We start from the raw sequence: 12,203 nt of genomic DNA, 5'->3' as shown, positions 1-12,203 counted from the left end.
GGTACCAGGTGCTGGAGGCAGGTCTCATCATTGTGGCCAACGGTAATTTCTGACAACATTTGGGTTTCACCTATTTCTAGACAAATTAATGAACACATTTTGGGGTCCATTTTCCCCTATTACACCTTGTGAAAATTAAATATTTGCAGCTAATATAACATTTTAGTGATAAAAATGTAATTTACAGTGCCCAATGCTATAAAATGATATGAAGCATCTGTGGGTTCTAAATTCTAACTACAGTACACTGTGAGACTAATTCCTTGAGCAGTGTAGTTTCCAAAACACTTGTGGGTGGACTTTCTGCAGTTCTGCTACCTGAAGAGCTCTTCAGATGTGCCAACGATCTTTTCAAACAAAATTTTCATTCCAAAAACCAAACGTCTCTCTCTCCCTTCTGAGCACTGTTGTGTGCTCAAACAGTAGTGTACAACCACATATGAGGTTTTAGCATTTTTTAGAAGAGCTTGAGTAACGAATTGTGGGTCCATTTTATTATATTATTCCTTGTAAAAATGATACATTTGGGGATAAAGCAACATTTTACTGGAAAAAAGGAACATAATTTTTCATTTTCAGATCCCAATGTTATAAAGTTCCGTGAAGAACCTGTGGGTTAAAAATGCACACCACACCCCTATAAGAATTATTTGAGGGGTCTAGGTTCCAAAATGGGGATTCTGCTGTTTTGGCACCCCAAAGGCTCTGCAAATGCGACATGGTGTCTGCAATCTATTCCAGAAGAAATTGGCACTCCAAAAATCAAATAGTGATCCTTCTCTTCCAAGACATGTCATATATCCAAACAACAGTTGTTGACCACATATTGGATATTTCCACATTCTGGATAAATTTCTTAACAAATTTAGTTGTCCATATACTCCTATTACACTTTGGTAAATTTAAAAATTTGGTGCTGTAAAATATTTTAGTGGAAAAAATTAAATTTTTCATTTTATATTTATTTTTGTGTTAAATCCTGTGAAGCTTGGGAAAGGTTAATACGTTTCTTGAAAGGGAAGGGAACGGTATTTTGGGGAGTTTCCAATATGTAGGCCCTTAAAAGTCACTTCAAAATTGAATAGGTCCCTAAAAAAATCAGGATTTCATAAATGATGCTGACAGCTGGTAGATGAGATGTGTCTCAGGCTCCAAAAATTATGAAATCCCCAATCTTAATGATATCTACCCCCTTGGAGGTCCTAGGCGGAAGATATTAATGCCATATTTCCTATCATGATTTTAGCTTTCTTTAGACAGGAGACATGGAATATTCAACTTTTTCCATCTGGCCAATATTAATTCGGAGCTGATGCGCAGACTGCACGTGATGTAAGGAAATGCATTATGTTCACCACTTCGTCACAATGCCGAAAATATATCTCCTATAACTACCTACACCGGTCACAAAAAATCCAATATTCATATCTGCTATCCGGGGCCAAAGAGTTTGACATTCTTGGCCAAATGTTGCTTTGAGGAAAGGAAATTTATTTACCCAGGTGAGAAAAATATCACATCACAGCCTCTGTGTCCATACTTCATGTCTGGTCTCCATCAGATAATCCATTTCAATTACCTGCTCACAGCAGGGTCATAGAGAAAAAGGGGTTAGATGGAGTGTTAGAGTATGAGCTCTTTTTCCATATACACTACCGTTCAAAAGTTTGGGGTCATTTAGAAATGTCAAAAGTTTGGGGTCATTTAGAAATGTCATTATCTTTGAAAGAAAAGCACTTTTTTTTCAATGAAGCTGACATTAAATGAATCAGAAATACACTCTATACATTGTTAATGTGGTAAATGACTATTCTAGCTGCAAACGTTTTGTTTTTATTGCAATATCTACATAGGTGTATAGAGGCCCATTTCCCCCAACCACCACTCCAGTGTTTTAATGGTACAGTTTGGTTGCTAACTGCGTAAGAAGGCTAACGGATGTTTAGAAAATCCTAGAAAATCCTTGCACAAGTATGTTAGCCCAGCTGAAAACGGTTTGGCTGATTTGAGAAGCTATAAAATTGACCTTCCTTTGAGCTTGTTGAGAATCTGGAGCATTATATTTGGTTGTTCTATGAAATTCTCAAAATGGCCAGAAAAAGAGAACTTTCATGTGAAACTCGACAGTCTATTCTTGTTCTTAGAAATGAAGGCTATTCCATGTGAGAAATTGCCAAGAAACTGAAGATTTCCTACAAAGGTGTGTACTACTCCCTTCAGAGGAAAGCACAAACAGGCTCTAACCAGAGTAGAAAGGGAAGTGAGAGGCCCCGCTGCACAACTGAGCAACAAGACAAGTACATTAGAGTCTCTAGTTTGAGAAATCGATGCCTCACAGCTCCTCAACTGACAGCTTCATTAAATAGTACACACAAAACGCCAGTGTCAACGTCTACAGTGAAGAGGCGACTCCGGGATGCTGGCCTACAAAGTGGCAAAGAAAAAGCCATATCTGAGACTGGTTAATAAAAGGAAATGAATAATATGGGCAAAAGAACAGACATTGGACAGAGGAAGATTGGAAAAAAGTTTTATGGACAGACGAATCAAAGTTTGAGGTGTTTGGATCACACAGAAGAACATTTGTGAGACGCAGAGCAACTGAAAAGATGCTGGAAGAGTGCCTGACGCCATCTGTCAAGCATGATGGAGGTAATGTGATGGTCTGGGGTGGTCTGGGGTTGCTTTGGTACTGGTAAAGTGGGAGATTTGTACAAGGTAAATGGGATTTTGAATAAGGAAGGCTATCACTCCATTTTGCAACGCCATGCCATACCCTGTGGACAGCGCTTGATTGGAGCCAATTTCATCCTACAACAGGACAATGACCCAAAGCACACCTCCAAATTATGCATGAACTACTTAGGGAAGAAGCAGGCAGCTGGTATTCTATCTGTAATGGAGTGGCCAGCGCAGTCACCAGATCTCAACCCCATTGAGATGTTGTGGAAGCAGCTTGACCGTATGGTACGCAAAAAGTGCCCATCAAGCCAATCCAACTTGTGGTAGGGGCTTCAGGAATCATGGGGTGAAATTTCTCAAGATTACCTCCGCAAATTAACAGCTAGAATGCCAAAGGTCTGCAATGCTGTAATTGCTGCAAAGGGAGCATTCTTTGACGAAAGCAAAGTTTGAAGGAGAAAATTATTCTTTCTAATAAAAATCATTATTTCTAACCTTGTCAATGTCTGGACTATATTTTCTAATTATTTAGCAACTCATTTGATAAATAAATGTATGAGTTTTCATGGAAAACGCAAAATTGTCTGGGTGACCCCAAACTTTTGAACGGTAGTGTATAGTTTATGATAAAGCCATGCCTCTATGCTCAATATGAGGGTGACATGTCCCCTCTCAAGAGATGGGCTGAGAGATTATTCCTATTTTACAATTACATTTATGACACTAGGGCAGAGAGAAACTTTACTATAACTTGTATACTTCTATTACCAGGGCAGATAGAAAACCCTACTATAACTTGTATACTTCTATTACTACTGCAGAAAGGAACCCTACTATACCTTTTATACTTCTGTTACTAGATCAGAAATAAACAATATTATACATTGTGTACTTCTATTACTATAGCAGAAAGGAACCCTTCTATAACTTGTTTACTTCTGTTACTAGGGCAGAAATAAACTGTACTATACCTTGTATACTTCTTTTGAAGAAAGCTTTGCAGCCTTCACATGACCATACTCCATAGTGATATCCAGATGCATAGTCACTGCATACTGCACAATATCGAGTTTCTTTGCTGGACTCCATTGGTGGTGTTCCCTTTTCATTAGAAGTAGATAGTCGTTCTCTTCCACTCTGGCGTCTATTGTCTGAACCTGACCTGCAAAAAATAAACCAGAAATTAAAATAACAATAATGAAATTGCAATGTGTTATAACTAAACAAAACATGAAGAAGCCAATAAAGATATTATTTTAGTATGTTTAAAGTGAAAATAGATAAAACTTACTATTATAATTTAACTAAGAAAGCTGCGCCAATGTTAAGATATTAGACTCAGTCCCGGGCCCTAGCAGCTCTACTTCAGACTTAGTTTCTCCATAGGAGCTTCCTCTGAGTCAATGTGACATACTGTATGTGAAGGATGTGACTGACTGGCTCATTTCAATAGCTAAACCTGTGCCTCTTTTCTGTCACAACTGATGCATAGGCAGAAAAGTGGCCAACTTAAAGTTTGAATCAAGACATGCCACGCCCATCAGACGACCCAATCTGTGGGTATAAGAAAAGTTCTTTCTTTGTGCTATTCAGAGGGGTTGGGGGACAAATATACATCTTAGTAGAATGCTGTAAAAGAGGCCATATAGGTGGTGGTCGTACTTTATACTGCGAAAACCTGGTGACAGATTCCCTTTAATATGATACATAATTCTATATTATTTATACAGTATATATAATATATAATTCTATAATATATTTTGTTGAAATAACAGACCACTTTCCTTACCCCGTTTAACTTTTCATTCTTTTTTGTACAGTTTTTTTTTAACTATTTTGAATGGAGAATGAAGAAATGAGTTATGTGACTTCACTACTGTATCTGTGGGAGTGATACATTCTTTTGAAAGTTTAGTGTTTATAATCTATGTTTTAGATTTTGTCATGAGTGGGAGCAGCCAACTGTGAAAGGTGCAGTTACCATTAATACACCTCACACATCATTAAGTAAAGGCCCTATCTACTAAAGTGATTTCAAGCAGCATCTGGTTTACAATCATGAGCGATATCATTCAAAATAGCTGAAGTGGACTGCCAAGACCTATTCTAGAAATAAAACCAAGTCCATTCAAATGTGTGTCTTTTGTATATTAAAATGCCCTATCTATACATATCTACACACTATCTGCTTAAGGGCTCGCTCACATTAGCGTATAAATCGGACGAGTGCAATCCGATCAAAAATCATATTGGTATATGTTATTCAATGAGGCAGTGCTGATCAACCTACTTTTTCTCAGCTTTTTCTCTTCGGCATGAGAAAAAAATCACAGTATGCTGCAATTTCACTCCGAAATCAGTACAGTGTGAGAAAAATATCGCATTCCATATGGAACATCAGTATGGCATCTGATTTTTATGGATACATTACAGTTCTGTAGCAGAGGAAACTGTAAATGGTCCTGTAAATGATTAATAGCTGCTGGGTAAAAAAACACATTTGTGGCGCCCCTGGGGGTTCGGTCGCCACAGAGGTACTGCACCTCACCCAGAGGTGTGGTGCCTCCCTTCACTCAGGTAAGGAAGGAGTGCTGCACGGAACCCCAACACCCACATCCAACACTACACTACCCCAGGCCAGCAGGAGGGGCAAGACTCAATGTAGTTTTCTGCTGAGCTCTGACCCTGGCTGGGGTGGAGGGAACCCAAAGGTAGGGGGAACCAGTAGTGGGTGTGGGAGGAGGAAGTAGTTCATGGGAGCACTCATACAGTAAAGATATAAAATAGGGAAGCCATCTTAGGGTGGCAGATCAGAGAGTCTAGTAGTTGGAGAACAGTTCGGGAGCAGAGTCTCTCTAGTAGCTCTGCTCCACTACGAGGGCCCAGGACTGAGGCCCAGGAGGGGAGCAGGGAGTAGGCTCCATTCTACTGAAGGGATCCTAGGGGGTACGGCGAGTGCAGGTGGCACCCGTACACCCCGAACCTGCCAGGTGTCAGGAGGATCTAGGCCGCAAGAAGGGGACCGGCCCCTGGCCCAGTCGTGCAGCTTCATGCCTCGGCTGGAAAAACCGGAGGCTTCTGACTTCTATAGAAGGAGCCAAACTCTCACTTCAATCCAAGAGTAAGGTCGAGCTGGTCTGAGCAACTCCGACGGACAGGGGGGACCTCGCAGCACCCGAATAGGATTCACAGTGAGAAGCGCAGGGCAGGAGGGAGTAAAGACCCAGCGTGAAGTCGGTCTAGGAAGGTACATATGAAAGTGGGGTTCTGCCAGGCACACCTGAGCAGCCTGAGGAAGGACTGAACCCCTGCCTGGTGAACGCAGTGCGACGCGGGAGGCTTGCACCAGTACTGTGCACCTGAGGAACTTGAACAGAACTGTGAGTAAACTCAGATGACTGCACTGAACTGCCTCCACTCCTTCATTTCGCCGGTACCTTTTCCCTCCCTGCACTACAACACCCAGCGCACCTCCTCCATCTTCTTCTTACACTGCCCTGAGGCCTGCTCCACCTGTGGGGAGCCGTTCCATCTTAAGCTGCCCCATCATCTGCCTCAGAGGACTGCCGCAGCGCTGGTGATCCTCACCAGACACCACAGGTGGCGTCACGACAAATCCCCTATACATATTCCCCCTTTTTGAGTGACCGCCCTGGGCCACGGACCGGGCAGCCACCGTGATATCCCCCGGCTGTCGGAGGCCCGGCTGCCGAGTACCCCACGGCCCTGGGGGCGTGTCACATTGTATATAGCACCAAGTGAGAAAAAATCATCCCCCTCTCCTGGATGAGAATGGGACCGATTTGTTAAACGCTAGTGTGAGCGTAACCTAATAATGTATATGTCCTCCTATGCTGCTGAAACAGCTTCAGGCAAGACATAGACCAAACAAGACCTCTGTGGGTGTCCTGTGGAATCTGGTACCAAAATGTTAGTGGCAAGTTGTTTTAAGTCCTGCTAATTGCAAGGCGAGGGTCTCCATGGATCAAACTTATTTTTCTTGCATATGTTAAATGCCAAGTCAACAGTGTGATTTCTGACATGTCCATCATTCTTGGACATTTTTGTAGTCTGTGTACTAGACTGCTGAAATGAACACCAATGTCATGCAAACATTTATCTGGTATTACTTGGTCTACAAAAATGCTAGGTAGTTAGTACATGTGAAAATAACACCAATGTGAATGTCTGAACCCAATGATTTTCATGAAAACATTGTCCGGAGCAACACATGTCCTCCGTCAGCTTGTCTGTTCACATGTTGTAAAAGATCAGACCTGGCCACCTTTTCCCATTACACACAAGAAGGAGACCCAAACAGGAGTCTCCACATTTCCAAAAATTAGGGGCAGACACCACCAAAGTGGCATCAATTTCACCAGAGTAGAACCAGTATAATGGGGCACTGACACCCCTTCCACTACAGCCAACCATCCAGATGGAGACCCAATCAGGAGTCTCCACATTTCCAAAAATTAGGGGCAGACACCAGCAAAGTGGCATCAATTTCACCAGAGTAGAACTAATATAATGGGGCACTGACACCCCTTCCACTACAGCCAACCCAGCAGATGGAGACCCAATCAGAAGTCTCCACATTTCCAAACATTAGGGGTAGACATCAGCAAAGTGGCAACAATTTCACCAGAGTAGAACTAGTATAATGGGGTACTGACAAACCTTCCACTACAGCAGATGGAGACCCAATCAGGAGTCTCCACATTTCTAAAAATCATTGTTAACATCAGCAGCAACAGCAGGCACAGAAGTCCAAACCCTCCCTGATGGTATTAATTTTGACCTCAAGATACTCCTTCACCATCTTTTCCAGTATTTCACCACGTCAGACTTGTACTCTTTTGTGCTGGTGAATGAGCTAGTCTAAAAGATGTATGAAATGACTCACAGAAATTGCATCTGACATTTACATTGCTGCAGCTGCTAATGTTTTTGCGTTGACAAAATGACATTCCTGGGGTTGGAGGTCTAGAGATGTGATGCACACTGTGTGCCTCACTGCTGTCTTGGGGAAAACCTCTCTTTAGGTTGTCTAAAAATGTGTTGATACTCCAGCATGCACACGTCCCTTTCCAGGGCAGGAACCATCTTGCAAAATTTACTCTTGTACCATGGATCTAACAGAGTAGCAACGCAGTAGTCAGCACTATTTCGAATCCGAACAATACGGGGATCATGTTGCAGATAGTGCAGCAAGAAGATGCTGATGTGTCGGGCTCTTCCATGAGGTCCAAGCCCATGGTGTGTTGGTGGCTGGGTAACACAGATGCTTGTTTCCTCTGTCCCCTCCTGCCAACCACAGACAACAGAGAGGGGATCATTATCCTCTTAATCTCCTGACTGTTGCTCACCCATCACCTCTTCCTCCTCATCCTCCTCCATTTGCTCCTCGGCTACTGCACCTTCACTAACAGTTTGTCTGGTAACACTAGATCCCCTCAATCGCCTTGGCACCCGCCTCTGTGACGACAGTGTGGAGATATTGTTATCCCTTCCGTATCCTCCTCTGCTTCCTTCTCTTCCTCTGGGACCACATCCTCCTCCCGCAGACTATTCAAATTGTGCTCCAGCATGTAGATGACTGGAATAGTGATGCTGATGACGGCATTGTTAGCGCTAACCATCCTAGTAGCCATTTCAAAACTGTGCAGAAGGGTGCAAAGGTCCTTAATCTATGCCCACTCCGCAAACGTGATTTGCACCACGTCCGTACTGCATTGGCCCAGGCTATACGCCATGAGATACTGCCTCAGGGCTCGTCGCTGCTGCCACAGTTGCTGCAACATGTGCAGAGTGGAATTCCACCATGTCGGCACATCAAATATAAACGGGTTAATCGGTATGGACAAAGACCTCTGTATTGATGCAAGTCAATTACCTGAGGGGTGCGAACAGCAGAAGTGAGCACACAGCAACCGTACTTTTTGCAGCAGCACATCCAGGCCGGGATAGTGGCTGACAAATTGCTGTACCATTAGGTTGAGGATGTTAGCCATGTAAGGCACGTGCGTGAGGTTGCCCCAGCGTGGGGCCGCCACCAGGTTCGCACAGTTATTACACATGGCCTTTTCTGGCTTCAAGTTCAGTGGAGACAGCCATTGCTCAATCTCACTCTGCTCTGTTGGAATGCGTGTCTCATTAAGACAGAGGTTGAGGGCGTAGGTGAAGGGCCTAGAGGAGGTGGAGGAGGCAGAAGTAGTGTTAGATAAAGAGGTTTGTCCTGCAAGTCTTCGAGATTCCAAGACATGTAGAGCAGCCATTTCCCCATCTTTCCCAACAGCCACCAGAGTCACCCAGTGCCCAGTCAGTGAGATGTAATGCCCCTGGCAATGCTTACTCGTCCAGGTGTCTGTGGTGAAATGCACCATCATTTCCAAGGCCAACAGATTGGAGATGGTGGAGTTCGACCTCTTAACTTTGGCATGTGTAGGATGAAACAATCTTTTAGGTGACCACAACTGCGGGAACGAGGGTTGGCTGCAGTGCTGAGAGAGGGTGAAGTAGGGTGAACACGACAAACTGCTGGACCGTGAGTGAGGTGCAGGTGAAGATGTTACAGTGGATTGAGAAAGATGTGGTGTATTCAGTGAAGCAAAGACAGCAGGCATGTCCACTTCCATTACAGCTGATGGGCTCTCACTCTGCCTGACTGGAGCGGGTAAACAAGTGGAGGTTCTGTGGCCGGAGACCTGTGTGACAACACTTGGCATGGTGAGGGAGGAGGAAAAAGCGGCAGAAGCAGTTGGTGGGGAAGCCGATGGTTGGTGAGGCCCAATGGTCTGCATTTTATCACAGTGAGATTCCCAGACTAACGTATATTGATCGTGCATGTGACAGTTCATGCATGTAGTAATCAAATTATTGCAATTTTTCCCTCTACTGAGTCATTTTTTGCAAAGTTAGCAGATAATGTGAGTTGGCTCATCCTTTGCAGTCTCAAAAAAGGCCAAGGCTAGGCAACCCATGCTGCTCTGCGAGCTGCAGACCCGCGACCATTGCTGGCCACAGCCACAGTGGTGGCTGAGGATGCAGTGCTCGTTGTGGTTGTATCACTCCGTGTCTGTGTGGTAGGCCACACGTAACCTCCTTATCTTCCTCCTCCTCAGCTGAGCTACTCAGCTGCGCACCTCTGGGTTCACACCAAGTGGGATCTACAACCTCATCATCATCCTCTCTATTCTGCCAGTCCTCGCCCTGAAAGTCACCCTCCTCCTCTTCCTGCCCTGACAGCACAATACAGTCCGCATGCACCTCAGGTATTTGAATCTCATCAGGATCAACTTCCACCCCAGGGGTTAACATCTGCTGGCGAGAGTCAGGATTCTGCTCGGACCCTATATCATCCTACCCCGGATCCAACAGAAAAAAATTTTGGGCATTGGTGCAGATGCTTTCCTCCTTTTGAGTCTGTGAATGTTTGGAGCCGACCTCTGATGCCCATGACAAAGAATGTATGAACAGCTCTGCAGACTTGCCCATCTGTGGTTCCCTACAGTCAGTTGGGCGGTTGGAGAGTTGTGACGCCGGAGAAAACTAGGGTAATACCTCTGAGGACTGTACTGTGTGTGATGTTGATGTGGAGGAAGAGGAGGAGAGGCCACTTGATGCAGTGCTTGCCATCCTCTGGAACACATGCTCTTTTTGGCCCTCATCTACAAGGCGTACTGCTGTCCGGTAGCCAAATAAAGGGAGTGGAGTAGCCCATCCAGTAACAGAAGTTGTCAGTTGTCTTTGGATAGGACGTGACGATGTTGGTTCGGTAAAGCTTTCACTAACATTACCACCTACTCCATGTACACCTTGAACACCAAGCCTATTCCCCCTTCCATCACGACCTCGTTTTTCCCACTCATGTTAGATGTACCCTTCCCCTCTTTTAACCAGCTGTTTAACAAATCTATGCCCAGACCTGTGAGTGACCTGTCAGTAAATTACCAATCAGTATTTATTTGCTGAGATATTGTTGCTGGAGCACGCTATAAGCAACCAAAAATTTTATTTTATACTGTGGAGCCCTGAATACAGCAGAATCTCAGCGCAAAAAAATTACAAGCTCAGATGTGGACTGCTTTACGTAGCATGGATGGTAGGAACAGAAAAAAAGGAACTAGGGGCTAGAAACCACAGGCGTCTTGGAGATTGTGGATGGGAACTGTGCACAGACAAACTAAAAGTCATAAGAGCAAGTCTTAATATCAAGACACAGACATGTGTCTTAGGAGGCCTTATATAGGCCTAGGAAATATAACACATAGGAGCTACTTGAAAAGACTGACATGCAGCACAAGAAAGTCTAGCAGACCGGGGTGAGGGATGCAAAACAAGGATCTGAGACAGGTGCATAACAATCTCAATGTATCAGTAAAATCTACCTGTGGGTTCAGAGCCTGCAAAGTAGCTTCAAGTATACAAAATTCTCCTACACTGATCAGTGCAGGCTGTGGTTCATTGCTTTAGCTGCTGCCTTCAATGATAGAGGCTGTGGGTTTAATTCCCGGGGAGATCAAATCACAAGGAAACAAAATAATTGTTTATTTAAATAAGGTAAGTGTATGCAGAGAGATACCAGCCCTGCTACCCGAGAAGGAGGAGCTACAGAAGGAAGAAGACCAGTTCAAAACTTTTCCCGGGGAAAATAAATCCCAGAAAAATGAAGAGTTCCATATAATAAATAAAATCATATAACTTTTATTTAGATTTAATCAAAACAAGGATCAAAAACATGATCATTAATAAAACTGTAAAAAAACAGACATTTCCTCTAGAGGACACCACAATGATCAACGAATATAATATTATAATTATCAGTCACAAACCAATTATAGTAACAAACAAATATGTATCCATAGGACTACAGCAAGGATCTCAAATGTCAAATAGGAGAAAAAAATCAATCTCATGACCTTCAAGGGATAAAGAAATTATCCCGAATAATGATCCTAACAAATGGATCGAAAATAGCTATACTTGCACATATATTTTAGTAATCACTCATGATGATTGCCCCCCGAAGAAGCAAGGCGAAATGTGCGTCGGGGTGAGAGGAGGCTACGGACACCCATTACATATCTACAGGTAGATCAGATTATGGTTATGTGTATACTGTTACCATTTGATTAGGCTTGAGGCTGTCTAATATGCCGTTAGCAATCTGGCATCAGTCTACTTTAGGGCAAGTGCAATAAACACAATACAGGAGTTTTTGCAGGCTGGATCCTTATAGGAGACTTATACAATATACATTGTGATTATTGACACCTATGATATATGGATATTCACTGGTTTATATACTTTATCATAGGTGATTACTAAAATATATGTGCAAGTATAGCTATTTTTGATCCATTTGTTAGGATCAGTATTCAGGATAATTTCTTTATTATCCTTGCTGTAGTCCTATGGATATATATTTGTATGTTACTATAATTGGTTTGTGATCTATAATAGTATATTGGTTGATCATTGTTGTGTCCTCTAGAGGCATTGTCTGTTTTTTTTTTTTT

At 43.2% G+C, this 12,203-nt stretch overlaps 1 protein-coding gene across 3 annotated transcripts in view; it reads right to left on the bottom strand.

The window, feature by feature from the left end:
- Positions 1 to 12,203, bottom strand: part of ESR1 (estrogen receptor 1) — a 651,368-nt gene that overhangs the window by 234,057 nt on the left and 405,108 nt on the right. For all 3 annotated transcript variants that reach the window (XM_073672708.1, XM_073672710.1, XM_073672709.1), the window contains one exon: positions 3,654 to 3,844. In XM_073672708.1, coding sequence (XP_073528809.1) covers positions 3,654 to 3,844 — 191 coding nt within the window. The remainder of the gene's footprint in view (positions 1 to 3,653; positions 3,845 to 12,203) is intronic.

The sequence above is a fragment of the Phyllobates terribilis genome, unplaced genomic scaffold (genome assembly GCF_046119375.1).
Source record: "Phyllobates terribilis strain yellow unplaced genomic scaffold, ASM4611937v1 Scaffold_3__8_contigs__length_932513732, whole genome shotgun sequence".
In the NCBI taxonomy this organism is placed as follows: domain Eukaryota; kingdom Metazoa; phylum Chordata; class Amphibia; order Anura; family Dendrobatidae; genus Phyllobates; species Phyllobates terribilis.
Note: the sequence above shows the minus strand (reverse complement) of the source record. Positions and strands in the feature narration are given on the sequence as shown.